Source organism: Lithobates pipiens, unplaced genomic scaffold (genome assembly GCF_037356315.1).
Source record: "Lithobates pipiens isolate NorthernLeopardFrog02 unplaced genomic scaffold, aLitPip1_a1.2 Scaffold_22, whole genome shotgun sequence".
NCBI lineage: Eukaryota > Metazoa > Chordata > Amphibia > Anura > Ranidae > Lithobates > Lithobates pipiens.
The window spans coordinates 152,904,737-152,932,029 of record NW_027507784.1 but is presented as its reverse complement, the minus strand read 5'-3'; the positions used below and the strand labels follow the sequence as shown (position 1 = coordinate 152,932,029).

The following is a 27,293-nucleotide window of genomic DNA, read 5'->3' as shown; positions in this document are numbered from 1 at the left end:
GATAACAGTGAGGGTTTAGGGCAGATGGGAAGGGAGGTCTGTCAGTGTACAGTATGGGGAAGGGTGGGGTGGGTTGGGTAAATGTTCTTTCAGATAAAACTTTGAAAAAAAAAATTAATACTGCCAGAGAAAGTTAATAGCTGTGAAAGGCGGGCCAACAACAGTAAGAGTAAGGGGATAAGTGATTGATGAATGAAAGTTGTTTAGACAGGAAATGAAGGTGGGGTGGGAAGATGTTGCAGCTTCAAAGGGTTATATTGAGAATTGAGAGTAATCAGTTTCAACACATGAAAGCACTTGCTACCAATTTGGGGAAAAAAAGGAAGGCTGAAGTTCAGCTTTAATGAACATCTTTATTGAGTGTGTTATTCATATACAGGTATGGACTTTTTAATGGTAATAAGGTTTAACACATATGAAGGAACCAATTTTAGGGTTTTCAGCTCCCCACTCAGTGTACTTCCTGTACTCTCCTGGTCTCAGATAATACTGACGTCCTCTGTAGTTTGGCTCTTCATAAAAAATCCAGTAACCCTCAAACACATTGCAAGAGCATATGTCATTATAGTTGAAGTCACTAAATACACGAGGACAGTCTTCAGTGAACTCCCTCATCTGACCCTTGAAATCTTCTTTCTCGTAAATGCTGATCCTAAATGATCCATGATGCTAATTTAAAAAAACAAACAAAAATGTAATTCGCATACAGCTAAGAAATATTGTAATTTGTACAGTATTTATCTACTAGTTATAAATTAGTTGTTGCAAAATGTGCACTAAAACAGGTTTAACTGCAATGAGAGAAATGATAGTTAATTGGCTAAATCTGGCTTGTGCTGTTTTGAGTTATTAATCTGGAGCAAATATGCAGCAATATAAAAGGCACAAAAGTCAGAACTTGTTATGTCCTTATTTGTTCTGGGCCAAAGTATTAATGCCAAACCCCATTTCAGAAGGAGATCAACAATAAAGCCTCCATGTTCTTTCATGGCAGGTGTTTTTAATACAAACATGCTAATACCCTAACTGTGCCAAACAATGTACAATACTACAATACAGGAACCTATTCTTCTAAACACATCTCTACAGATACCATCTTCATTGTTCTTAGTTCCTTGAACTCTGAGCCCTGTAACATATATTACGAAGTAAGAATCCAGTACAGATGTACAGAAGACTTTTGACTTTACTTCTGACTTTATTCTGAATTTCCAGATCTACATATATGTTCCATGGCGATGACTCAAACTACTGAAGTCAAAAGATCAGTTTAAAGAGGAAGTAAACCTTGATGGGTTTACTTCCTCTTTGCTTCCTTGCAAAGGTAAAGCAAAATGGGCTACTACATTATGTGTCACTTACCTGACACAGGAGCCAGCGATGTCACCACTGTCCCCTCTTCCACGGAGCATCCATCTTCTTTCCGGGCATCGTGGACAGCGCTGTGATTGGCCAGAGCCGTGATGATGTCACTCCCGCGCATGTGCACGGATGCTGCCACTAACAGCATATCGCCGTTAGCAGTGGCATGCGCTGTAGACAGCTGTGACTGTCTTTTTGCAAATATCTCCTAAACAGTGTAGGTTTAGGAGATATTTATTGGACCTACAGGTCAGCCTTAAATCTAGGCTTACTTGTAGGTCAAAGTGGTCTGTAAGGGTTTACAAACACTTTAATAGGTAGTTAACTAGAATCTAGTTTGTAATATGTGGTCCTGCAAATGACATACCACTTATTTCTTTCTCTTCCACTTAAAAGATATTCCTTTTCATAAAACTTTTCATATTTAACTATTCCTTATGTATTCAATATAGATGAATTGTGAAATGCAAGGTTCATATGTTTTACTGACCCTTTCACTTGTACAATCGCTAGATAAAAATAGAAAACCAAAACCATTTTAATAGTAAAAAAGAATATGTTATCTAGGAATATGGCTACTCTTTCTTTGCTTAGTCAAGGGAGATCTCACTGGGTCTTCTAATGAGATCCTGGGAAAGCTGAGGATCCATATCCTGTAAGAATGTGATATGCATTCCAGGATCACACAAGAAGGCCTAGTAACATTACAACCCTTTCCTGGAATCATCCATATACACATGTATAGTATTACAAATCTTTCTTCTTGACTGGTAATGTATTTTAAGTTTTTATCTAGCAATTTTACATGGGGGGAGTCGGAGAGGGAATGAGTCCAAAATAGCCAGACCTTGCTATTTAATGCATAGTTTGCTTTACTCATCATCCATTGTCAATTACATTGCAGAAATTGTCAGTTTAGCATGGTTGTGCTCGCACATTCAAATGTACATTAACATACATGGATGCATGAGCCAACAATCATTTTTTGTAATGTGTCTGTTCCTCGGGAAAGATGAAGGCCTTGATAGGTTGCTTAATATACCAATTCCCACCCAAAACTTGAATTTCACAATATTTTCTTCAAAAGTTGATGAAATGCCTAGGCAATTACTTTGTATATAGCATACCTGAGGAATTAGTTGACAAGATCTAATAGAGTCATTAAATCCCATCCAGTGTTGAAAATCAGGATATTCTCCATTACGAAGGTAATACTGGTTTCCCTGGAAGTTAGTAAATTCATATAACATCCAGTTTCCTGTAGAAATCCTTATGGAGTTGCAATGGCTGAAGTAATAGGAAAGGTCACGAGAGTCTGAATAAACTTCATAAGAGTTGCCCTGAAAGTCTCGGTCCTCATAGAATATGATCTGTGTAGCAAAAAATATAAAGTCTTAATGTAGTTGACATTCATTTATAATTAACTGAAAACTGAGTAAAAGTAACTGAGTACACATATTTGTGATGTTCTTTTAAAAGTCCAAGGGCCTAACACATCATTTAAAGTGGTTGTAAACCCTTACAAACCACTTTGACCTACAGGTAAGTCTAGATTAAGGCTTGCCTGTAGGTCCAAGAAATATCTCCTAAACTTACACGGTTTAGGAGATATTTGCCAAAAGACAGGCACCGCTGTCTATGGCGCAGGCGCCATAGACAGCAGCGCGCAGGCGCACTGAGCACGCCGCAGTTAACAGCAATATTCCATGAGTGACGGCTCCCGTGCACATGCGCGGGAGTGACGTCATTGCGGCTCCGTTGAATGGCAGCGTCGGAGCAGCGAGACCCACCAAGAAGATGGAGGCTCCGTACGCAAGGGGACAGCGGTGACTTCGCTGGCTCCTGTGTCAGGTATACAAAAAACAAATATCTATGGAGGGACTTATGGACTTTAAAGGCACCAATACAGAACAATAATTCTTTTCATTAAACAATTTTATTACAAAAATACAATTAAAAACCAGAAACAGATGATATGTTCATTAATGGAGACCTCAATCAGCAAGGAATGTCATAATACACCTAGTACAATAACATCGCTCAATATGATAACCAACATTAGATCATTGGAAACTAAAGTGTAAATGCATATTCACGATAGTGGTATGCTGATGTGGGTCCCATGCTTATGCCCTTTGGCAATGATCTAATGTTGGTTATCATATTGAGCGATGTTATTGTACTAGGTGTATTATGACATTCCTTGCTGATTGAGGTCTCTATTAATGAACATATCATCTGTTTCTGGTTTTTAAATTTTATTTTTGTAATAAAATTGTTTAATGAAAATAATTATTGTTCTGTATTGGTGCCTTTAAAGTCCATAAGTCCCTCCATAGATATTTGTTTTTTGTATACATTTATTCACGGACGATGGCACCCTTTACTGAGGACTATATTGGGATATCCACTCTTACCACTAAGTGTCTTTCTTGATATCCCCTACCTTTCCATTTTTGATTCCTGTGTCAGGTAAGTGACACATAATGGACTACTATGCGATGCATAGTAGTCCATTATGCTTTACCTTTGCAGGGAATCAAAGAGGAAGTAAACCCATCAGGGTTTTCTTCCTCTTTAATGATTGAGGAGAGCCCAGAAAAATTTGTTGATCCGTATATGTTTCTTAAACATAAGGTGTATATGAACTCTAGAAAGCTTAGAATCATAAGAAATCCATTAGCAGTTATAATAGATAAGTGATTATTTTTCATATGATCCTACAGTAAGTTTAAATGTCCACCTTAAAAATTCTTAAGAAAGTTACAGAGACTAACTCATGCTCATTTCATTCTGAAAATGCTATTTGCTTGGCTTCTTTTTTTCCAAATTCACTGGCTTTAACCGGTTCCAGACCGGCTAACGTGTATTTACGGGGACAGAATGGCTCCCCTGCGCAAAACCCTATACTGGTACGGGGTTCCTTTAAGAGCCGCCAGAAGGCGAACGCGCGCCCACTGTATGACGGGGGACCAGATGCGAGTGGGCTGCGGTAGTGATCGCTGCTGGCCATGCGTAGTCGCCTGCACAAGCACCAGCATGGGGATTTGTGTGTGTAAATATACAAATTCCTGTGCTGTCAGAGGAGAGGAGACATGCATTTTGTTCCTAGTAAGTAGGAACAGCGATATATCTCCTCTCCAGTCCAATCCACATACAGTTAGAACTTAGGGAACACACATTTAACCCCTTGATCTCCCCCTAGTGTTAACCCCTTCCCTACCAGTGTCATTTACACAGTAATCAGTGCATTTTTATAGCACTGATCGCTGTATAAATATCAATGGTCCCAAAAATTTGTCGAAGTGTCTGATCTGTTCGTCGCTGTGTCGCAATACTGCAAAAGAATCGCAGATCACCACCATTACTAGTAAAAAAAATAATAATACAAATTCCATAAATCTTTCCCATAGTTTGTAGACGCTATAAGTTTTGCGAAAACCAATCAATATTTTTACCAAAAATATGTAGAAGAATATATATTAGCCTAAACTGATGAAGAAATTAGTTTTTAAACACATTTTTAGGGATATTTATTATAACAAAAGGTAAAAAAATAGGATTTTTATAACAGCTTACCTGTAAAATCATTTTCTTTTGAGGTGCATCATGGGACACAGAAACTCAGTAATTACTGATGGGTTATAGGCTATCACTAGGTGATGGCACACCCTAGACAGGAAGTTCAATCCCCCATATAACCCCTCCCCCTACTGGAGGTACCTCAGTTTTGTAGCAAAGCAAATTAAATGTATTAGAGGAGGGGAGGGACCTCTGTGTTCCGTGATGTACCTCAAACTAAGCTGTTATAAAAATCCTATTTTCTTTCTCGTACATCACGGGACACAGAGACTCAGTAATTACTGATGGGATGTCCCAGAGCAATGCTATCTGAGGGGAGGAGAACCACACAATATAGGGTGTAATCAGACCTGAGGACCATGTACCGCTGCATGCAGCACACCACGCCGAAAGGCGATGTCCTCATGCCTTCTCACATCCACCTGATAAAATTAGGTGAATGTATGGACTGATGACCAGGTTGCAGCCTTGCAGATTTGAGCCATGGAGGCCTGGTGATGCACTGCCCACGAAGCACTAATAGCTCTTTTGCTTCAAACCATAAGCTTGAACGATTACTTGTCAAATCCATTTGGCAATGGTAGATTTCAAAGCTGCCTGTCCTCTCTTAGGACCCTCTGGCAATACGAACAAAACATCCGTTTTGCAAACCTGAGCAGTCGCTTCCAGATAGGCTTTGACTGCTCTCACTACATCCAAAGAATGTAGTGACTTCTTTTCCATAGAGCAGGGATTTGGAAAAAGGAAGGCAGGAAAATATCTTGGTTTAGATTAAAACCTGAGACCACCTTCGGTAGAAAACTAGGAAGAGGGCTAACACCACTCTATCCTTGTGCATTATCAGATACGGTTCTTTACAAGAGAGGGCCGCTAATTCTGATACTCTTCTGGCAGAAGAAATGGCACCAGAAAAATTAATTTCCTTGTCAATAGAACTAAGGGAATTTGATGTATCGGTTCAAAAGGCTGCTTCTGTAAAGCTGACAGAACCAAATAAAAATCCCAGGGGTTCAGAGGCACCCTAACTGGAGGATTAAGACGCTTTACCCCTTGTATAAAGCTTTGGACCAAAGAATGCAAAGCAAGTGAACGTTGAAACAGAACCGATAAGGCCGAGACTTGGCCCTTGATGGTTTCATCTCAAACCCATTTTGCAGAAATTAGAGGATTCTGCTTATGACATATTTTCTCGGGTGCCATCCAAGGACTGTTGTATTCAAGGGCTGTTGTATTCACTCATCTGCCCTAAAAACCTTTATATGATGGAACATGGACTTTAGTTTGGGTGTGTATTTTACATTCGAATTCCATATCACTTTTCACTGTTTACATTTAGTTTTGTGCTCATTTCACATTATATATTAGATTGTATATATATGAATTGATATAATCATGAATTTTTGAGCGCTGCAAAATTTTATTTTTCACATATTTCTTGATTTACACTTGTCTTAGTGTTGTGCTGGCTGCTATTTGATGTACGTTTGTATGTCAGCACGATATACACCAATTTTTCTATTTACACTGTGCCCTGACTGGGCAAAGCTTTGCCCAATCAGGATGCAGAATGCACTGTGCAACAATTAGTGCAATGCAGGGTGTTCAGCGGGGCAAACACCCAGCAAACACCCTGTAAATGCAGGTGTTCAGCAAAGAGCCAAATAGGCAAATGTTTGGCCAGAACTCATGCTGGGACCTAACCGTTCACCCAACTCTTAAACCCGTTTCACACTGCCAGCGGGCTGCGTTAGCGGTAAATCGCTTTACTGTCACTTTTGGCTTCTAGCGGGGCCCTTTTTACCCCACTAGCATCTGAAAAAAAGGTTAAATGTGCCTGAAAAGCGCCGCTGCCGAAGCCTTTTGCAGGTGCTTCAGCAGCGGTGACCATTCATTTCAATGGGCGGGGTGGTAGAGGAGCGGTGTATACACAACTCCTAAACCGCTCCAAAGATGCCGCATGCAGAACATCATGCAAGCACACCACTCCAGTGTGAAAGCACTCAGGCTTTCACTTTGGGGCTGCAGGAGACATTCAGGCACTTTACAGGTTCTATTTTAGCCCTTTAGCGCCTAAAAAAAACCCTCAGTGCGATAGGTGTCTTATACCCATGTGCTTTAAACAGTACAAGCTACAAGTTGGATAAATAAGCACTACTAAAAAAAAACATATTTTTCTGAAAAGTTACTTTCCAATCAGGTGATCAGGTTTGTTATCATTTACCAGTTTGTTTGAAGCTTTTGCAAAGGTTTTCTGATTCATTTTGAAAAGACCATGTTTTCTTACTGGTTCTATGTTTTAGATGAATACATATGAAAACAGGTGGATAAGTCTGCCCTGACAAGTCTTCCCTCTTTTGTTATTCAGCGCTGTGCTACTTTAACTGACAATTGCGTGGTCATGCAACACAGTATGCTAATGAAATGTATATAATTTTTTTTTGTTTTTTTTATATAAATGAGAAAAGATTAAAAATGTGGAAAAAAAAAAATCTTTTCTACGTTCTGTTATAAAACATATCCAATAAAATCAAATTTTTTCATACATTTAGGCCAAAATGTATTCTGCTACATATTGTTATTAAAAAAAAATCCAAAAAGTGTATATAAATTGGTTTGTGTAAAAGTTATACTGTCTAAAAACTATGGTATTTATACAAATTTGAAAATTGATCAATCCTGATGTACTGACGGATGTAGACAGTCTGAAGTATTTAGTAAGAGGCGTGGTGAGTTTTTTGAAGTTGTAATTTTTGTCATAATTTTTTGAAAAATTAAGAAATTTAAAAAAAATCATGTGTATGATGTCTTGTTGTGTTCTGTTTTATCTGTTTGAAAAAAGAAAGAAATGTGGGGAATAGGGATATTGACTGGTGACAGTATCCTAAAATAGAAAAAAAGTAATCATTTTTCATTACATTTTTTTAACCTTGTTTATCTGCCTCCCACCCAGCCACTGTACATATACGGTTGGGCCTTTTGTCCTTCTGAGTGGACGTTCCTTAATGTCCCTCAGAAGGAGTGTGATCATGCAGCCACATGCCCGAGCAGCCACGCGATCCAAGTGTGCCTGTGTCCCCCAGACACAGAGCATTGCCGCAGGGCAGGAGGGCTCTGTGATTGGCCATCCTGATCCCACAATGGCTGTATCCAGGGCCAAAATTAGGGGGCAGGGGGGTATGTGCCCCCAGCGCAGCATCGAAGGGGGCACCGCAGCTGGTACCAGTCCTCCTGCATATGCACCTCTACCTCCTGCTAGTGGACCACCACCCTCCTCGCCCTGTTACTTCTCTGGTCCCCCTGTAGTGCTCACCTCCTCTCCCAGGAGACCATAGGAGCACAGGGTGGACCAGAGGAACATTGGGGGGAATAGAGGAGCACGGGGGACCAGAGGAGCCGGGGGATCAGAGGAGCATGGGGGACCAGAGAGCATATGGAGGACCAGAGGAGCATATAGGGGAAAATAGAAGCATGGGGGGAATAAAGGAGCACAGGGACCATGAGGAGCATGTTCGGGACAAGTGACACACAGGAGGACCAGAGGAGCATGGGGGGACCATGAGGAGCACTTGGGGGACAAGAGGAGCACATGGAGGCCAGGGGAGTATGGGGGGAAGAGAGGAGCATGGTGGGCCAGAGGAGCATGTGGGGCGCCAAAGGTTCCCAGGGGGAGCCAAGGAGCACGGGGAACCATAAGGGGCATGTGGGGGACTAGAGGAGCACAGGAGGACCAGAGGAGCACAGGGACCAGATAAAAATGTGAGGGGCAGAAGAGCAGGAGGACCAGAGGAGCACAGGGGGACCAGAGGAGCATGTGGGGGATCAGAGGAGCATGTCGGGGACCAAAGGAGCAGGAAGACCAGAGGAGCATGTGGGCAGCCAGAGGAGCATGTTGGGACCAGAGGAACATGGAGGGACCAGAGGAGCAGATGGGATACCAGAGGAGCATGGTGAGTACCAAAGGAGCAGGGGACCAGGGGGGACCAGAGGAGCATGGGGGACCACAGGAGCATGGGGGCACAGAGGAGCATGGGGTTTAATAAAAGAACAGGGGGAACAGAGGATCATGTGGGGACCAGAGGAGCACAGGGACCAGAGGAGTATGGGGGTACCAGAGGAGCAGGGGGGTCAGAGGAGCAAGGGGGACCAGAGGAGCATGGGGTAGGGGGGCAGAGGAGCACAATGGGGGGAGGGAACAGACAGCTGACTCAACAGCTATGGCAGTTTCTCACTTTCCTGCCTAATCTTGTCCCATTATAGGAGAAGGGGGGGCAAACCGATTCTTTGCCCCAGGTGAAAGAATGTCTAGCTTCGCCACTGGCTGTGTCCAATCACAGCCATCATGTGATGTAAACAGCTGCTAGGTGATCGGTTCTGCTTCTCCTCACACGGAAACTGTCAGTGAGGAGAAGCAGAGCCAGTCTGTGTTGCCGGTGGGACCAGTGATCAACGTCTGCACACATCTGTCGCAGTGATCGACATCTGCACACATCTGTCACAGTGATCGACATCTGCACACATATGTCCCAGTGATCGACATCTGCACACATATGTCCCAGTGATCGACATCTGCACACATCTGTGCCAGTGATTAACATCTGCACACATCTGTCCCAATGATCAACATCTGCACACATCTGGCCCAGTTAACAACATTTGTTGAACGGGGTAATTTTGTGGGTAATTCCATTGTCCTGGTGCTCTAGGGCCTTCAAAATGTAATAACTAGTCAGGAAATTAGATGAGTAATTACCACAGGCTGTGTAAAAGTCTCACACGTGGTATCGCCAGACTCGCCAGGACGAGTAGCAAAATTTATTTTGGCGTGTAATTTTTGCTATGTACATGCTATGTGTCCGAAAAATCTTATAAATTGACAACTTTGTGTAAACAAAAATTAGTTTTTTTCTTTCCACAAATTCCAGAAACTTGTGGGGAAAAAAAGGACATGTTATGCCTCATAGAATATAATTTGGGGTATTTGCTTTCTTAAATGTAATTTTATGGGTAATTCCACTGTCCTGGTGCTCCAGGGCCTTCAAAAGTGTGACAGGTGGTCATGGCTAGGGATGGTCCAAACTCCTGTTCAGTTCGCACCAGAACTTTTTCAAACACTGCGAAAGTTCGTACCCGGATAACAAACCCCATTAAAGTCAATGGGACGTGAAAGTCAAAAATCAAAAGTGCCCATTTTGAAGGCTTATATGCAAGTAATTGAGCATACAATGGTTATAGGGGTCCGGGTCCTGCCCTGGGGGACATGTATCAATAAAAAAAGTGTGTGAAAAACGTAATATTTTTATGAGCACTGTTTTTTTGATTTTTAAAGTGAAAGCCCAAAAATGAAAACTGCTTTCCAATATAATGCCTTAGTCTACCTGTAAAGTGGCAGGTCTGTACCATGTCTAGAATCTGCTGTATTTAGAATAATTGCATTTATAAAGCCAAAAAATATTAAATTTTCCCTGCAAGCTGCCTTTATTTTGCTCAGCAACAGCTGGGGAGCTAGTTTGTATGATGAGGCCACAATGTAGTACACTGGGAACAAGATTAGCGATTTTTTGGATACATTCTGGTGTCACTTTGACTTTGTATAGAAGTAATGGGTGCATAAAAATTGATCTTTGGGTGTCGGTGGCACCTTCCCACCATAACCCTATAGAGGTAATCTGGATGAAAGCAAGAATTGGCCTTGCTGTAAAAAATTGCAATGATATGCGCCTGTCAAACACGTGCAGAAAAATTACTCTTTGGGTGTTGGAGCGCCTTCTAACCATAACCCTTTAGAGGTGCTCTCGATGAAGGCAAAAAAATTGCAACAATATACATATGGTTGGTGTTTTTGCCACATTTGATGTGCCCGAGACACAATTTGCCCTAGCAACAGTGCAATCTGCTGCAGATGTGCTGAAAAAGGCCCAGACAGCTGAGCTTTGGGGAGTGGGCCAGGAGACAACTGCTGCAGAATGTGATGGAATAGGGTGGCTGCTCTCTACTCTTTCTTGATGTCTGCCTCCTTGGGGTTGTGCCGCTTCACCTTCAGTTTCCTCCTCTGCTCTATCTGGCACCCAAGTCCCATCAGTGACCTCATCCTCATCATCTTCATCTCCTCCATCTTCATCATTACCACTGGAGACATCTTGGCAATATGCAGTGTCTTGGGGAACATGAATACCAATTTGTCTACCAGTGTTCCTCCCTCTCTCTAGGCTCATGTTCCTGTCATCCTCAACCTCAGAACCAACATCTGAATCCAGTAATGGCTGGGAATCATCAAGCAGCAAGTGGCTGACACTGTGGTCAAATAACTCAGCTGACTCCTCAATGGATGGTGTTGGGGCTATAGCAAGAATAGATGTGGACAAGGAGGCAGGTTTATCCACTCTGGCAAGTGTAGGGGATTGCATACACATTTCTGCTTGTGTGACAGAGGATGAGGAGGATGAAGAGGATGAGGAAGGTTTAGTAAGCCAGTCCATCACCTCCTCTGCATGCTGTGGCTGGATAGCACAGGCAATATCACAAAACAGAGGTAATGATGCCCTGCCTGAGGACTAACCACCACGTCCACCTTTGCCTGTGGACACATTTGTTGCTGGCCCCCTTACAGTGCCAAGGGAATGTCTGCCTCTCCTTGTTGTCCTCCCAGACATTATTGGGAGGGAAGGGGTGGTGCTTATAAGCAAATGTAAAGAAGAAGTTGAAATCTGTACATAGATGCACTTTAATCAATGTAAAGAGGTGTTTGGTGCACTTTAATTTGAGTACTCACACTGCACAGAAACATTCAACAGATACACTATAATATACTGCAATATAATGCACCAAATTTACAGTGACACATAAACTATATGGCGTTAAACTGTCAGTAATGCACACAAAAATAAATGGTGTTAAACTGGCAGTAACACACAAAACTATATGGCGTTAAACTGGCAGTAACGCACACAGAACTATATGGCGTTAAACTGGCAGTAACGCACACAGAACTATATGGAATTAAACTGGCAGTAATGCACACAGAACAATATGGCATTAAACTGGCAATAATACACACAGAACTATATGGCATTAAACTGGCAGTAACGCACACAAAACTATATTGCGTTAAAATGGCAGTAATGCAAACAGAAGTAAATGGCGTTAAACTGGCAGTAATGCAAACAGAAGTAAATGGCGTTAAACTGGCAGTAACGCAATCAAATTGATGGTGTTCAACCGTCACTACACTGACATTGTCTGAGCTGTTCCTACTCTACATTAATGTATGTATGAATGACATGGTCTCACTATACTACAGTGAAACTATCTGAGCTGTCCCTACTCTAGCTGCACACTATGCAAAGCTGAATGACGGTCCTCCTCACTAAACTCACACTATCCCCAGCCTGATACTAAACTAATAATCTACACTGACAATTGAAGCAAAATAGCACAGGATAGCATACTAACTAACTAATAGCACCAAAAGAGCCCCGTTCTATCTCTCGTCATGCCAAAATCACACAGAAAATGGCTGCCATTGAAAGAATACTTGTATACTGTGGGGTGGGAATGAGTCATGATTGGATAAAGTCATGATGACAGTGTCCAATCATGACTCTGACAGTGTTCTATGCCCTGATTGGCTGAAGCTTTCACTGCTTTAGCCAATCAGGGCTTGCAATGCACTATTCAGCACTGCAATGCTTTGTGGTCCGTTCGGGGGGGGGGGGGGCGAACAAGCAGTCGAATGACCCATTTGGCTGTTCGCTGAACGTCTAAACAGTTAATGTTTGGCTGTTCGCCCATTCCTAGTCATGACATTAGATGGGTAATTTATGCTCCTTGAACACCTGAAGGTGCTACTTGGATGTTTGGCCTCTGTATGTGGCAAGGCTGTGGAAAAGTCTCAGACATGTGGTTTTGACATACTCAGATTGAGATTCAGGCCATCAGTGCATCAGGATTGACCAATTTTCAATAATGCATAGCATAGCTTGTAGACTCGATAGCTTTCACACAAACCAATTATCATAGAAGTAAAAATGTTTTACATATGTTCATCAGAGTAGCTCAGTGTCGCCATAGTGACACTGTAATACTCTAAGGGGGAGGGGTGTGATTTTTTTTTGCTTTTACACACTTGATTACTGTTACAACGATGATCACTGTACATGACTATTTTGAACTGTCAAGAGCAAGTTACATTTATAAAAGCTGTGATTTACTATTGTGTGCTGGGTTCAGGGTGCTGTGATTGACCCAGGTATCATGTGATAGCTGTGGGCCAATCAGAGCATCACTATAAAATACACATCTGTTATGATTGAAATGAATTCCTTACAATCGCATAGTGATCATATGATCCCTCGCTACTCAAATCAGCTGGGGACTGGGAGCCACACCCCAGGGAGCATGCATACATGTATGTGATCATGTATGTGATGCTGCCTGCCAGTGCCACCCTGCTGCAGTAAATGTACTGTGGCCGTGTAGCAAGCAGATGAAAACAGTAAATTTAGACCTCTTCCTAAAAATCTGGTTTTAAATAAAGATATTGATATCTACCTCAAGTGGTAGTTGTGATCCTGCTAATGTCTTTATGGGGTTCATATTATATTTCAGATTCCATTTCTTTATTTTATTTTTTCTCACATTAAAAAGCTAATTAGCATTAAAAAAATCATTTACTCCAATTTTAAAGCCATGTAAAAAGCATCTGCACATGACAGTCAAAGTGAACAGGAATTTAATCTTTCACGTAATTGAATAATTTAAGTGAACATTCACAAGTTTTTTAATGTACTTTGTAGATTCTCAAATTTTTAGTGCATCACACACAAAGCCTCAAGAATTTAAGACCATATTGACACAATCTGGCATCACCCTGTCCTATTAACTTTCTGTTATGCAATTTGTTTAAGACCATTCCTACTTCTCAAAGCAGAATTTTATTTAAATTATGGGTAAAAAAACTATTTTCACAAGAGGACATGTTGCCTAGTCTACTTCACTTCAGTAGCCATAGTGTTCCTAAAATATTCATAACTTTCATAAGAAAAAATCAAAAACTTCCAGTCTAGGCTATTTGTGAGGTATACATTTTTCTTAGTCCTAGCACCCTAAGTTTTGTACCAGGCTATTGCGACTAACTGGGGTTGATTTACTAAAGCAAAATAGACTGTTGATTTCCATCATCCAATCATGTGTAAACAGAAATTATGTTTTTCTATTTCCCTAGGACATTTACTGTAGGTATTCTTTACAAAGTGAAGTTTCACCACATTTACTAAACTCTGGGGGAAATTAGTGCAACTGCAATGGCAAAGTACAAAGTTGTTTTACTTTTATTAAATCAACCCCTCTGTATCTAGTACATTTGCACAATCCAGATGTATCACACCAGATGTAGTAAATTGTGTGTTTTTGTTGAACATCATGTACGTTGATTTGGTATTGTTAGGCTTTTAGCTACCATATTTGTTAAAGCATTTTCTACTGCAATCAGGCTAACATATGTGATTAATTTTTGCTTCATTATTTCCTATTAAAAGGAAAAATGCTCTTACCTTGCCCATTGTAGGAAACATTTTAACCGCAATCTCCAGTAATATAACTAGACCATTCTAAAGCCTTTAAATACATTTTCTAGTGCTGATGTCTGCATTTAAGATGGATGATGTCAACTTATTTGTGTTTAGCCATGTGTGTGAAGAGCTGTTACATACAAACCAAGTAAAACTATTGTTTTCATATGTGGCTGTATGAATAGCTACTGCTAACTTTGTAATGCACTCTGAAAGAATAGAGCAGGAAGCAAAGTTTAAAAGGCACGTGTTACTTGTTCACATGGTTTGACTTAAAAAGAGAAACTATCTATGTATTAGGGATGAGCCGAACACCCCCGAGTTCCGTTCGCACCAGAACTTTCGAACAGACCGAAAATTTGTATGAACTTTAGAACCCCATTAAAATCTATGGGACTCGATCGTTCGAAATCAAAAGTGCTCATTTTAAAGGCTAATATGCAAGATATTGTCCTAAAAAGGGTTTGGGGACCCGGCTCCTGCCCAAGGGGACATGGATCAATGCCAATTTATTCTTATTAATAACGGACGTTTTTTCGGGAGCACTGTTTTTAATGACGATAAAAGTGAAAAAAAAGTGAAATATTCCTTCAAATATCGTGCCTGGGGGATGTTTATAGTATGCCTGTGAAGTGGCACATGTTTCCCGTGTTGAGAACAGTCCCTGCACAAAATGACATTCAACTGAAAAAAGTAATTTAAAACTGCTTGCGGTTTTAATGTAATGTCTGGTTCTGGCAATACGGATGAAAATCATTGGCCTGGGTAGCCCCCCCCCCCCTGCCCATTACCAGCCCCTTTGGGTCTTGCATGGATATTAAGGGGAACCCAGTACCCAAATTAAAAAAGTAAAGGCATGGGGCCCCCAGGCCCTATATACTCAGAACAGCAGTATACAGGCGGTGCAAACAAGACAGGGACTGTGTAGGTTTGTTGTGTTAAGTATAATCTGTTTGTAATTTTGCACTGGTACATTTTTAAAGTGTAGCTCCAGTCAAAAAATTTATTTTTAAGCTTTTTGGAAAACATAGGGAAGGGTTATCACCCCGGTATAATTTTTTTTGCAGTCCGTCTTTTTTCATCTCCCTTCCTGTTGTCTCCTTGATTGCAAGTAGGAGACGTTTGTAAGTTGGATGTTTGAACGTAGGGGCCTGCCCTATATGCTCTGCAGAAATGTGGGCCTAAAGTGTTGGTGTTGCCACAACACTGTAAGCCCTCAATGTGACTCTTGGTGGGCGCTGGAGTGCCCTACTGTGAACGATTATATCAAGAATTGTAATTGCATGCCATTGTTGAACAGTGGTAGAAAAATTGGGCCTTTGGTGGTTGTGGTAGTGGTGGTGGTACTGGTGCCACAACACTGTAAGTCCTCACAGTTACTCTCGGAGGGCGCAGGAACGGGCCTTGCTGTGAAATATTAAATCAAGAATTGTAATTACATGCACCTGAAAAATTGGGCCTTAGGCACTGGTGCTGGTGCCATGACACTGCAACCTCTCCCAGATACTCTAGTTGGTGTGCAGGAATGAGCCCTGCTGCAAAGCATTGCATCAAAAATTGTAATTACATGCCCCTGTTAAACAGGGGCTGAAAAATTGGGCCTTAGGCACTGGTGCTGGTGCCACGACACTGCAACCTCTCCCAGATACTCTAATTGGAGTGCAGGAATGAGCCTTGCTGCAAAGCATTGCATCAAAAATTGTAATTACACGCCCCTGTTAAACTGGGGCTGAAAAATTGGGCCTTAGGCACTGGTGCTGGTGTCACAACACTGCAACCTCTCCCAGATACTCTAATTGGAGTGCAGGAATGAGCCCTGCTGCAAAGAATTGCATCAAAATTTGTAATTGCACGCCCCCGTTAAACAGGGGCTGAAAAATTGGGCCTTAGCCACTGTTTTTCCAAGCTATCAGCAGGATCATTGAGGAGGAAGAGGATAGTTAGTCAACATAACAGGACAGTCACTCAGAATCAGCATAGGCAGTCTTGAAGGGATATGACATTTCAAAAAAAATTATTCGGTTACATCAGCTTCAGGTGCTTGGTAGCTGGTGGTGATCCAAGACTGATTCATCTTAATGACGGTCAGTCGATCAACCGAGTCAGTGGACAGGCGCACCCTGTGATCGGTTACAAAGCCTCCAGCAGCACTGAAGGTGCCTTCTGAAAGAATGCTGGATGCAGGATAGGCCAGTAGCTCAATTGCATACTGTGCAAGCTCTGGCCAGTGATCCATCCTCAAGACTCAGTAAGCCAGAGGATTTTCGGTGGGAAAGGTGTCCAAGTCTGACCTTGCCCCTAGTTATTCCTGCACCATGTAAATCAGGCACTGGTGATGGTGCTGGAATCGATCATACCTTGGGGCTGCGGACTAAAAAATTGTCTGAACGCATTGGTCAGACGGCCACCTTCTCCAACTGACTGAAGCCTCAGCAACACGTTGTCCAGGACCAGGAGATTGTAACCTCCCAGTCTCTGGGAACCCATTGCACAGACCTTTCTGCAAGGCCTCCCGGAGATGTCTCATCCCCTGTTCCCTCTGCGATGGCAAGATAAGGTCTGCAACCTTACCCTTGTACCGTGGATCAAGGTGAGCGGCCAGCCAGTAATGGTCCCTCTCCTTGATTCGAAGAATACGAGGATCCTTCCGGAGGCTTTGCAGGATTTGGGAGGCCATGAAGCGTAGGTTAGCTGAGGAATTTGGTCTGGAGTCCTCTGGGTCACTAAGGACAACATGATCCGCAGCCACCTCACAGCCACGTACAAGTCCACGGGTTTCTTGGGACTGTAAATCATCCCTAAAAGCCTGCTGCTGCTGAGTGCCAGGCTCCACCTCCATGCTGCCACAATTCTCCTCCTTTCCCTCCTCTTCCTGTGTGATGGGTGGGACAGTAGGAACACTGTCTGGATAAAGGGGGCCTTGAGAGGCAAGGAAGTCCTCCTCTTCCTGCCTCTGTTCTGTCTCAAGTGCCCTGTCCATTATTCCATGCAGCATATGCTCCGACAGGTGGACAAGAGGTACAGTGTCACTGATGCATGCACTGTCACTGCTCACCATCCTCGTGGCCTCCTCAAATGGTGACAGGACAGTGCATGCATCCCCAATCATGCCCCACTGGCATGGTGAAAAAAACCGAGCTGCCCTGATCCTGTCCTGGTGCCATAGTCACACAGGTACTCATGGATGGCCCTCTGCTGCGTGTGCAGCCACTTCAGCATGGCCAACGTTGAGTTCCACCTGGTGGGCATGTCACATATAAGGCGGTTTTTGGGCAGGTTCAACTCTTTTTGGAGCTCAGCTAGCTGAGCACTGGCATTATATGATCGGCGGAAATGCACACAGACTTTCCTGGCCTGCCATCCTGTATGCCTGGGTACCTGCCCAAGAACCGATGCATCCCTAGGTTAAGGACGTGAGCCACACAGGGCACATTGGTCAGTTGTCCCTTTCTGAGGGCAGAGAGGAGGTTGGTACCATTGTCGGAAACCACCATTCCTGGCTTAAGCTGATGTGGCGTCAACCACCTCTCGGCCTGCCCCTGCAGAGCTGACAAAATATCTGCCCCAGTGTGGCTCCTGTCCCCCAAATAAACCAGCGCAAGCATGGCATGGCACCTTTTTGCCTGCGTACTTGCTTAGCCCCTTGAACGCCTACGGAGCACAGATGGTTTCAAGGACAAAGCACTGGAAGAGGCCATGAAGGAAGAAGAAGAGGAGGGGGTGGAGGAGAGAGGTGTGTCACTCACAACCAGTAGTAGCATTTTGGAGGCGTGGTGGCAGAACAAACTCCAACACTACTGCACCTTGTCCTGCATCCTTCCCAGCTGCCAGAAGAGTGACTCAATGGGCCGTGAAAGATAAGTCCCTGTCCATGCCTGCTGGACCATGAGTCAGCGGTAATATGCACCTTACCACTGACTTCCCTGTCCAGCGAGGCATGGACATTACCTACCACATGCCGGTAGAGAGCCAGAATCGCCTTCCGTGAGAAAAAGTGGCGTTTGGGGACCTGCCACTGAGGAACCGCACATTGCACAAACTCACAGAAGGGGGCTGAGTCTACGAATTGAAAAGGCAGCAGTTGAAGTGCTAGCAATTTAGCCAAGCTAGCATTTAACTGCTGGGCATGTGAATGGCTGGGAGTGAACTTCTTTCGATGGTGCAGCATCTGGGGCAGGGAAATTTGCCTGTTACAATTGGACGTCGGTGTACTGTTAGCAGAGTCCCCACAAGTACTTAGCTGTGACACACCTAATTCTACACCTTCATTCCTCTCAGTGTAGGTTTCAGAGAGGACCGAAGGTATAGTAGGGTTGGAGATCCCAGCTGATGAGGAGCAAGGAGAGATCCGCTTTGTTCTTTGGTGTGGGTCTTTAAGGTACGCTTGCCAAAGAGCTGCATGGCAGGTCAACATATGTCTGGTCAAGCACGTGGTGCCCAAGCGGCTGATGTTTTGGCCATGCGAGATACGCTTGAGACATATGTTGCAAATGGTAGCGGTGCGATCTGATGCACTCGTCTCAAAAAAGGCCCACACCAAAGAACTTTTGGAATAATGTGCACAGGCAGCGCCCTGCACAAGCGGAGCTCTGCGGTGTGATTCAGTTGGTGTGATACCCTTAAGCTGGCCCCCGGAGGGCATCCTGCCTCGTTGGAGATGTGCCTCCTCCTCCTCTTCCTCCTCCTCCTCCTCTCTCCTATCAGGCACCCACGTGGAGTCAGTGACCTCATCATCCCCTCCCTCTTCATCACTGGAGCAAACTTGGCAGTATTCTGCAGTTGATGGAACATGACTGCCAGATTGCTGTCCTTGAGCATCCCCTCTCTCTGTGCTCATGCTACTTCCTCCCTCTAGCTGGGTATCATCATCAGAGCCTTCAAAACGCTGGGCATCCTCCTGGAGAATGTACCCAACACTGTGCGCAAACAGTTCGGGGGACTCTTCAGGAGGACTTGGTGGGTTCTAGGGAAGGAGTGACTGATGACATTGAGACGAGGGAAGAGGACACGTTGGCAGCTGCTTTGCTAGTACCCTGAGCCTGGGTGAGAGAGGATGAGGAGGATGAGGAGGGCTTCGTCATCCACTCAAAGTCTTCGGCATGGTGCGGCTCACCGCGTCCAGCTGCCAAAAATAAGGACAAGCGTGTACCATGACCACGTGCTGATGATGATGCATTGCATCCAGGGTAGCTTCAGGTGTATACTGTGCAGGAGTCACACAACACCCACTCTAACTGCTGCAGATGCCTGTATTACAGAAACAGAACAACACCAGCAATAAGGGGTAGCTTCAAGTGTATACTGTGCAGGAGGCACACAAGACCCACTCTAACTTCTGCAGATGCCTGTATTACAGAAACAGAACACCAGCAATAAAGGGTATCTTAAGGTGTATACTGTGCAGGAGGCACACAACACCCACTGAACAAGTGCTAGGTTCCCAAGCAACAAAGACACTGTCCCTACCTATCATACTGTTTCCCTGACCGCCATAACACACTACACAAGGCCACTGTGCTAGCATCCTTATATAGTGTGGGGAGTGTACTAAACCCCCCTGAGCTATAATTGGCCACAGGCATCCTGCCTGTGGCCAATTATGGCTCTCCTTATTGCCGGCGCCTCTTGAAGGGAGAGTCTGTGTGTGTCCTAGGCCACTCCCTACGCGTTTCGTCAGAGGACATCATATGACGAAACGCATAGGGCATGGCCTAGGACACACACAGACTCTCCCTTCAAGAGGCAGTGCTTGTATACATCGCGGTTTTAAAATTGTATCTTTGTGAGTAGTTTTCTTATTCCAAATAAATAAATACTGAATGTTGGTTACAATATCATGCTATGGGCAATCTTTCTTCTTTATACCCAATGAGAATAGCACATCCCTGAGGCAGCAAACAGACTACTGGGACCAGCAGAGAGCGGGACACTAGGACCAACAAATAGCTACACAGTGGCTAATACTGTGGAGGCGCTTCTACCCCTGCAGGGGCAGGGGAGTTGGTGAGTGCGAATTCTGCCTATTGCATGAAAATTGCACCAAATAGCACCAGGTTTTTTTACCCCCCCAAGGATCATTTGCACCAGGCACTTTGCACTTTTGGATTGTTTTCTATGTGTTTTAACATTGTTGATTATGGACACTAATTAGAGGACCAGTATTTGCATTATTGTATTTTCACAGTTTGAACTCAATTGTGACCAGCGTTTTTCATATATATATTTTTAATAGCATTGTTTTTTTAATATTCAGTTATTGTGCACCCTGAGATATATATTCAGCACGTGGTATAATCTATAGATCATAATTTGGTAATAGATTTATTTTTCATATTGTGTTTTTTTTTTTGTTTTTTTGTTTTTTGCACTACACTGGAGTTCACCAGATTTGCACATTGCACTTTGCACAGATTTTTGAAAACACACCCACTAATTTCATCTTTATTAATTTTATTAGTATTTTTTACATTTCCTGGGGTTATAAAATATCAGAGTAGAGCGCCCTTACTACCTATATTTATAACATTGATATATATTTTGTTGCATAGTCAGAGAAATACTATGTTAGAGCACTTTTATAATTGTGTACCCTGCTTGAATTGGCCAAGCTACTAATAAGTTTACTTTAAATCGCTCTTATACTCAGAGAATAGAGTGGTGTTTTCCCATTTCTGATCTCTCTTTTTAGCTTTCTGACTATTATGTTAACCTAATGTCTTCAATACTTTTTGAGTAATTGACCTAGGACATATATGTAGGGAGTTCTAAATCCACTTTGAATTCAGTTAGTGAAGTCAGTTAGTAAGTCAGTTACTCAAACTTTTGAAATAAGCGACAGTCAGGCAGCCAGGATTCTTAGAAAAAGGCAACAATGGCAGCCTCTGTGATTCTCTCACTTGGGCTCTTCTGAAGTGGGGATAGTGTGATCAGGCTGTGGAGCCACAACAAATCCCATAAAGCGCTTGGATCCAGGGGTATATCTCAAGTTTATGAATGTGAGAAAAAACCTGACAGTCTCTCAGATTCCGTGAATTAATTATAGCCTCTCAGATTCAATGAATTAAAATATAATTTATTGTGAGAGAGAAACTTTATCTTGATTAAAAGTTTCCTACATTGCTTATATTAAAGAGGAGGGCCGGTTTAAAAAAAATAAAAATAAAAGTCAGCAGCTGCAAACACTGTAGCTGCTGACTTATTAAGCAAACTTACCTGTCCAGGGCACCCGCGATGTCGGCCGCCCGAGGCTGACCCGTCCCTCGGCTCTCGGGTCCTGGCGCCGCCATTCTATCTAAGGGAAACAGGCAGTGGAGCCTTGCGGCTTCACTGCCCGTCTCCTACTGCGCATGCGCGAGTGGTGCAGCGCTTTGTGAATGGGACGCGCTGTGTTCTGGGACACACAGTTCCCAGAACACAGCGCGACCCATTACTCAGAAGACGCCGCACGGAGGAGAGAAGATAGAAGATCTCCGCGGAGGAGGAAGAGGCAGATTAGGCTGATGTGCCTAGCAACAGGCATTTCTGGTAAGTTAAAAAAATAATTTTTTTCATTTTTTTTTCAGATTTATTTCTAATTTTTAATGTATTTTTTTTTTTAGGGTGGCCCTCCACTTTAACCTGCTGAAATGTAAGTGCAAAACCGTTTAGCTTTTTATCAATAAACTATCATTTGAATGTCTGCACTATGGGTCTCTTAACTGGGTATTGAGACTGTGAAGGAAATACCGAGTCATCCCCGTGCTGCTGAGTAGCTGTCAGTGATTTATATCCTTGCTTGTTAACATCTACCTATGGGTAAGAGGCAGTGTGTTTAGGTGACGGTGGTGGTCTCTTCACTTATTTGATATCTTATTTGATATCTCAAGATGCATCCCTGTGGCTTACTTTGGACTTTTTAAAAAGTGGATTACATTTATATGTTTTTGCCAGTTGAGTCTGTGCCAGCAATATATTTTGGGTTCATGTTGAACTTTTTTCAAGCGCTTCTCCATTTTCCATATACCAGTAATCAACAAATAGGAATAATACTTTTCCTAATGATTTGTACATGTGGTTTTCTTGGTGAAGGAATATGATTATTAATATTGAACTTCCACCAGAAATTGTAATTACCATATGTCAATAGAAAACTATAGTGTTCATTTATTAGAGTATGCACCAAAGATCTAAAAAGTATATTTGGAAATAAAAACAAAGTGTGTTGATGATATTTGCAATTGTATTTATTGCTGCTATCACATAGTGATTACGTTAGAGTACAGGCATTAATACAAATCCAGAACTCTCCTGAAGGAGCCAACTCGAGAATTGCTTGCACCCCAATCAGAATATCTCCTGTACTCTCCAGGTCTCAGATAATATTGGCGCCCTCTGTAGTTGGGCTCTTCATAGAAAATCCATTGTCCTTCAGGAATGCTGCAGGATTGAATTTCATTGAAATGGAATTGCTCATGGACATGTGGGCAGTCTTCTGTGAATTCCATCATATGGCCTCCAAAATCTTCCTTCTCGTAAACCTTGATTCTGAATGTACCTCGATGCTGGAAGACAGAATAATTTTCATAATTTGTTTCTATATTTATTTTTTGTAAATACAATCTATATACTAGCAAGATGTATTGCTTTAATCTGCTATAGCAGAAAGGGCTCCTACTTGTGGGGTCAAGCGGCAGGACCTGATAGAATCATTGAAACCCAACCACTGCTGATAGTCAGGGTATTCCCCTTTCTTCAGGTAGTATTGGTGTCCCTTGTAGTTGGGATGTTCATAGATCATCCAGTTTCCATTCTCCACACGGATGGAATTGCATCTGCTAAAGAAGGAGTGCAAATCAGCAGAGTCACAGTTGCACTCATATGAGCGACCCTTGAAGTTTTTATCTTCATAAAAGACGATCTGCAATTAGAAGATATGAAATTTATGGACACTTAAACCATAAGAATAATATAATATTGCATACTGTATGTGGTAGCTCTGGAAGGTTTTCCCCCTTTCATGACCAGGCTGGTTTTTGCTATTCAGCACTGCACTACTTTAAGTGACAATTGCTCGGTCATGAAATTCTGTACGCAAATTAAATTTGTATAATTTTTTCACACAAATTGAGCCTTCTTTTGGTGGTATTTGATTATCACTGGATTTATTTTTTATTTTTTTGCGATACAAACAAAAGAAGAAGACTGAAGATTTTGAAAAAATATATATATATTTTAGTTTATTTCAAAAAAACATATCAATAAAATCTAATTTCTTCATACATTTAGGCCAAAATGTATTCTGCTACATATCTGGTTAAAAAAAAATCCCAATAAGTGTATAATAATTGGTTTGTGTGAAAGTTATAGCGTAGTCTTGAGGCCCTAAAATGCCAGGACAGTATGAATTCCTACCAAATAACCTTTTCTTGGAAAGTAGACAGTCTGAGACATTTAATAAGGGGCATGGTAAGTTTTTTGAAGCTGTAATTTTTTGTCACAATTTTTTTGAAAATTTTGACATTAAATAAAATTTTGTTATTTTTCACTTTTATTTTTACATACTGTCACCAGTGCAGTACAGCATCTGTTCATTAGTTCTGTCACCATTTTGGTACAATTTTAAACCAAAGTAAGTTAACTTTTTTTCTAAGGCTCCCCTAATATATTTATAATGTCCACTTTGCTTCCTAAAACATGCCATATCCCTGAGGTAGCTTAAACATCCCCTACCCATAGGGATCACTGCTAAAGAATTAGAGACTGTTTACTTAGCAAAGTTAAAGCTCACTTAGCTTGGTAAATAATGATAAATTGTTTTCAATTTAATTATCCAATTATTCGATTATATGCAAACACAATCCTATTTTTGTTTCATTTTTTTTTTTGTGCTTAATTGGGTATTCAAATTGTACAACGTTTCCATATATTTACTAAGCTAAGTGAGCACTGACTTTACAAATTAAAACCCCATTACTCTTAGGAAAATTACCTTCATATATATGAAATATGAAAATGCTGCTGATAGAAGAGACTGTGCAGATTTGTTTTTGTTGCAGTTTACCCCATTGACTTCTATGTCCCCCGTTTTTTAGAATCCAGCATTAATTAATTTGTTAGACTAACCTGAAATTTTAGCTGGTGTCCATGCAATAATGTAAATGTAAACATATAGACAAATTAAATATAGCATAATATATGATACATTTCACATTCTTTATTAAAAAGATTTGTAAATGAAATTAATGCTTTTAAAATTGCAGACATCTTTACAACACTGGGATCATAGTTTAACAGTTAATTTTATCTGTAGAAACCAATTGTCTTCCAGCTGACATTTTTCTAGAAAAAGGTTGGAAATTGATTGGAATGCAATATAGATGTCTCTTTAAAAAATGTTCATAAATACAAGATTAGTTGTAGATACAGTATGGTAAATTGTGTAATCTAAAGCATTCTTTCCATTAAAATAATAGTATTTTACCAAAGATTTCTTTCTCTAGTAGATTACATTTTCATTTTGCAAAAATATAGTCAGAAAAATTACAATAGTTATTTTTTCACAGATCACTTTTTTATAAAACTAAATAGAACATAATGACATTTATAGATTACCTCTCATCAAATCTAGAAATTACAAGTTTTAATATATACTATTGTAATGTAATTAATTAGAAAGGGGATTTCTAGTGGCATTTTCAGTGCTGCATATTGTTAAGAAAAATAAAAATAAAAATAAAAATATTGACATCCTGTATTGTACAGGTAAATAAAATAATATTCTGGGAATTATTTTATTGAAAACAATAAAAAAATACTCTGCTACATTGTAAGTGCAGATTTTCTTATGTGATACATGAATGTTATAATTAATATTTTTTGCTTACCTTCCCCATTTTGGATGGACTTCACAGACTAACCACAGTACATCACAGACATTATTTCTGCTTCTATTTAAATGTATCACTACAATGCTAAGATTTGCATGTATGAATAGATTACAGTGTGGATTAACATATACATTATCTACATGGTATCAAATTGTTGTGATGCTCTCTAGGCATTTATTGTTGATTCTGCTTATGACAGCTTCTCTGGATCGCAATTGTTTGATTGGTCACTGAAATCCTCTTTTGAACCCTTGTATAGAAATTTCTAAAATAAATGCAAGCACATTCACTGTAAACTAGATTGTAGTATTTTATCCCATTACAAAGAAAAGCATTCATTCCAATGCTTCTCTTGTGCTTTTCTGTTGTTCTAAGCAGAAAATGCATGCACAGAAAATACAAGAGCCTGCAGGTCATATCAGGACAGGCTGTATTAAACTGCCAGAATTCTTAACCCAAGCATGTGTACAATGTTGCAGTGTATTTTGTCATATTTGTCATAATTCTTTTTGTGAATTTAAGTGTGAGAATCTAACTTACAGATTGTATAACTCTAATGAAATTGGAACCATTGTCCACATGCAACATGAATAATATATATTATTAAATATTATTATTATTTATGACACATCAATACTTTAGGGTAGTGATGGCGAACCTTGGCACCCCCGATGTTTTGTGACTACATTTCCCATGATGCTCAACTACACTGCAGAGTGCATGAGCATCATGGGAAATGTACTTCCAAAACATCTGGGGTGCCAAGATTTGCCATTACTGCTCTATGGAATGTGTTGAACCGATAGTTTTTACCCTCGGTGGGCAGCCACTACTGTATACAAAAACGTTCACAATGACTATAGTTAAAACATACTACAATCACTGTAGTAGCACTCCGCCTCTTTCATTCCAACCACCTTCCAACCCCAGGTGATATAGTATGAACAAAGGTGTATGTTTATTTACATATATACAGTGCCTTGAAAAAGTATTCACACCCCTTGAAATTTTTCAAATTTTGTCATGTTACAAACCAAAAACGTAAATGTACTCTATTTTATGTGATCGACCAACACAAAGTGGCACATAATTGTGAAGTGGAAGGAAAATGATAAATGGTTTTCCACATTTTTTACAAATAAATATAAGAAAAGTGTGGCATGCAATTGTATTCAGTCAATACTTTGTAGAACCATCTTTCAAAAAAAAGTTTTTTTGGGTATGTCTCTACCAGCTTTGCACATCTAGAGAGTGAACGTTTTGCCCATTCTTCTTTGCAAAATAGCTCAAGCTCTGTCAGACTGGATGGAGGGCATCTGTGAGCAGCAATATTCAAGTCTTGCCACAGATTCTCAAATGCATTTAGGTCTTGACTTTGACTGGGCCATTCTAATACATGAATTTGTTTTGATCTAAACCATTCCATAGTGGAACTGGCTGTATGTTTACAGTCATTGTCCTGTTGGAAGGTGAACCTCTGCCACAGTCTCAAGTCTTTTGCAGACTCTAAGCCCTTGTACACAGGGTCGGACATTCCGACGGAAAATGTCCGATTGGACTGTGTTGTCGGATAATCCGACTGTGTGTGGGCTCCATCGGACTGTTTCCGTCGGAATATCCGACAGACAATGTTTTAGAACTGGGCTATAAAACTTTCTGACAACATGATCCGATCGGACTTTGTCCGATTGTGTGTAGAGAATTCCGATCAGACAAAGTGTTACGCATGCTCAGATCAAATTCCTAGACCAAAGCTATTGGCTACTAGCCTGAGCGTAGTCCCGTCGTAACGAAATAACGTCATCACGTTACGTACGATCGGATTTTCCGACAACTTTGTCTGACTGTGTGTATGCAACACAAGTTTCGGACAAAATCCGATGGATTTTGTTGTCGGAATGTCTGACCGTGTGTACAA

General features: G+C 41.5%; 2 protein-coding genes across 2 annotated transcripts; both read right to left on the bottom strand.

Annotated features, from left to right (window-relative positions):
* Positions 1–333: 333 nt before the first annotated feature.
* LOC143924272 (gamma-crystallin 1-like) lies at positions 334–14,610 on the bottom strand. The gene is made up of 3 exons (XM_077448477.1): positions 14,493–14,610; positions 2,490–2,732; positions 334–669 (listed from the first exon to the last, which is right to left on the bottom strand). Exons 1-3 carry the CDS (start codon positions 14,511–14,513, stop codon positions 391–393), a joined length of 543 nt encoding a protein of 180 aa, XP_077304603.1. The 5' UTR covers positions 14,514–14,610; the 3' UTR covers positions 334–390.
* An 8,100-nt stretch (positions 14,611–22,710) lies between these two features.
* Positions 22,711–25,517, bottom strand: LOC143924271 (gamma-crystallin-3-like). Its single transcript, XM_077448476.1, has 3 exons — positions 25,373–25,517; positions 23,164–23,406; positions 22,711–23,050 (listed from the first exon to the last, which is right to left on the bottom strand). Exons 1-3 carry the CDS (start codon positions 25,379–25,381, stop codon positions 22,775–22,777), a joined length of 528 nt encoding a protein of 175 aa, XP_077304602.1. The 5' UTR covers positions 25,382–25,517; the 3' UTR covers positions 22,711–22,774.
* Between the last annotated feature and the right edge of the window lie 1,776 nt (positions 25,518–27,293).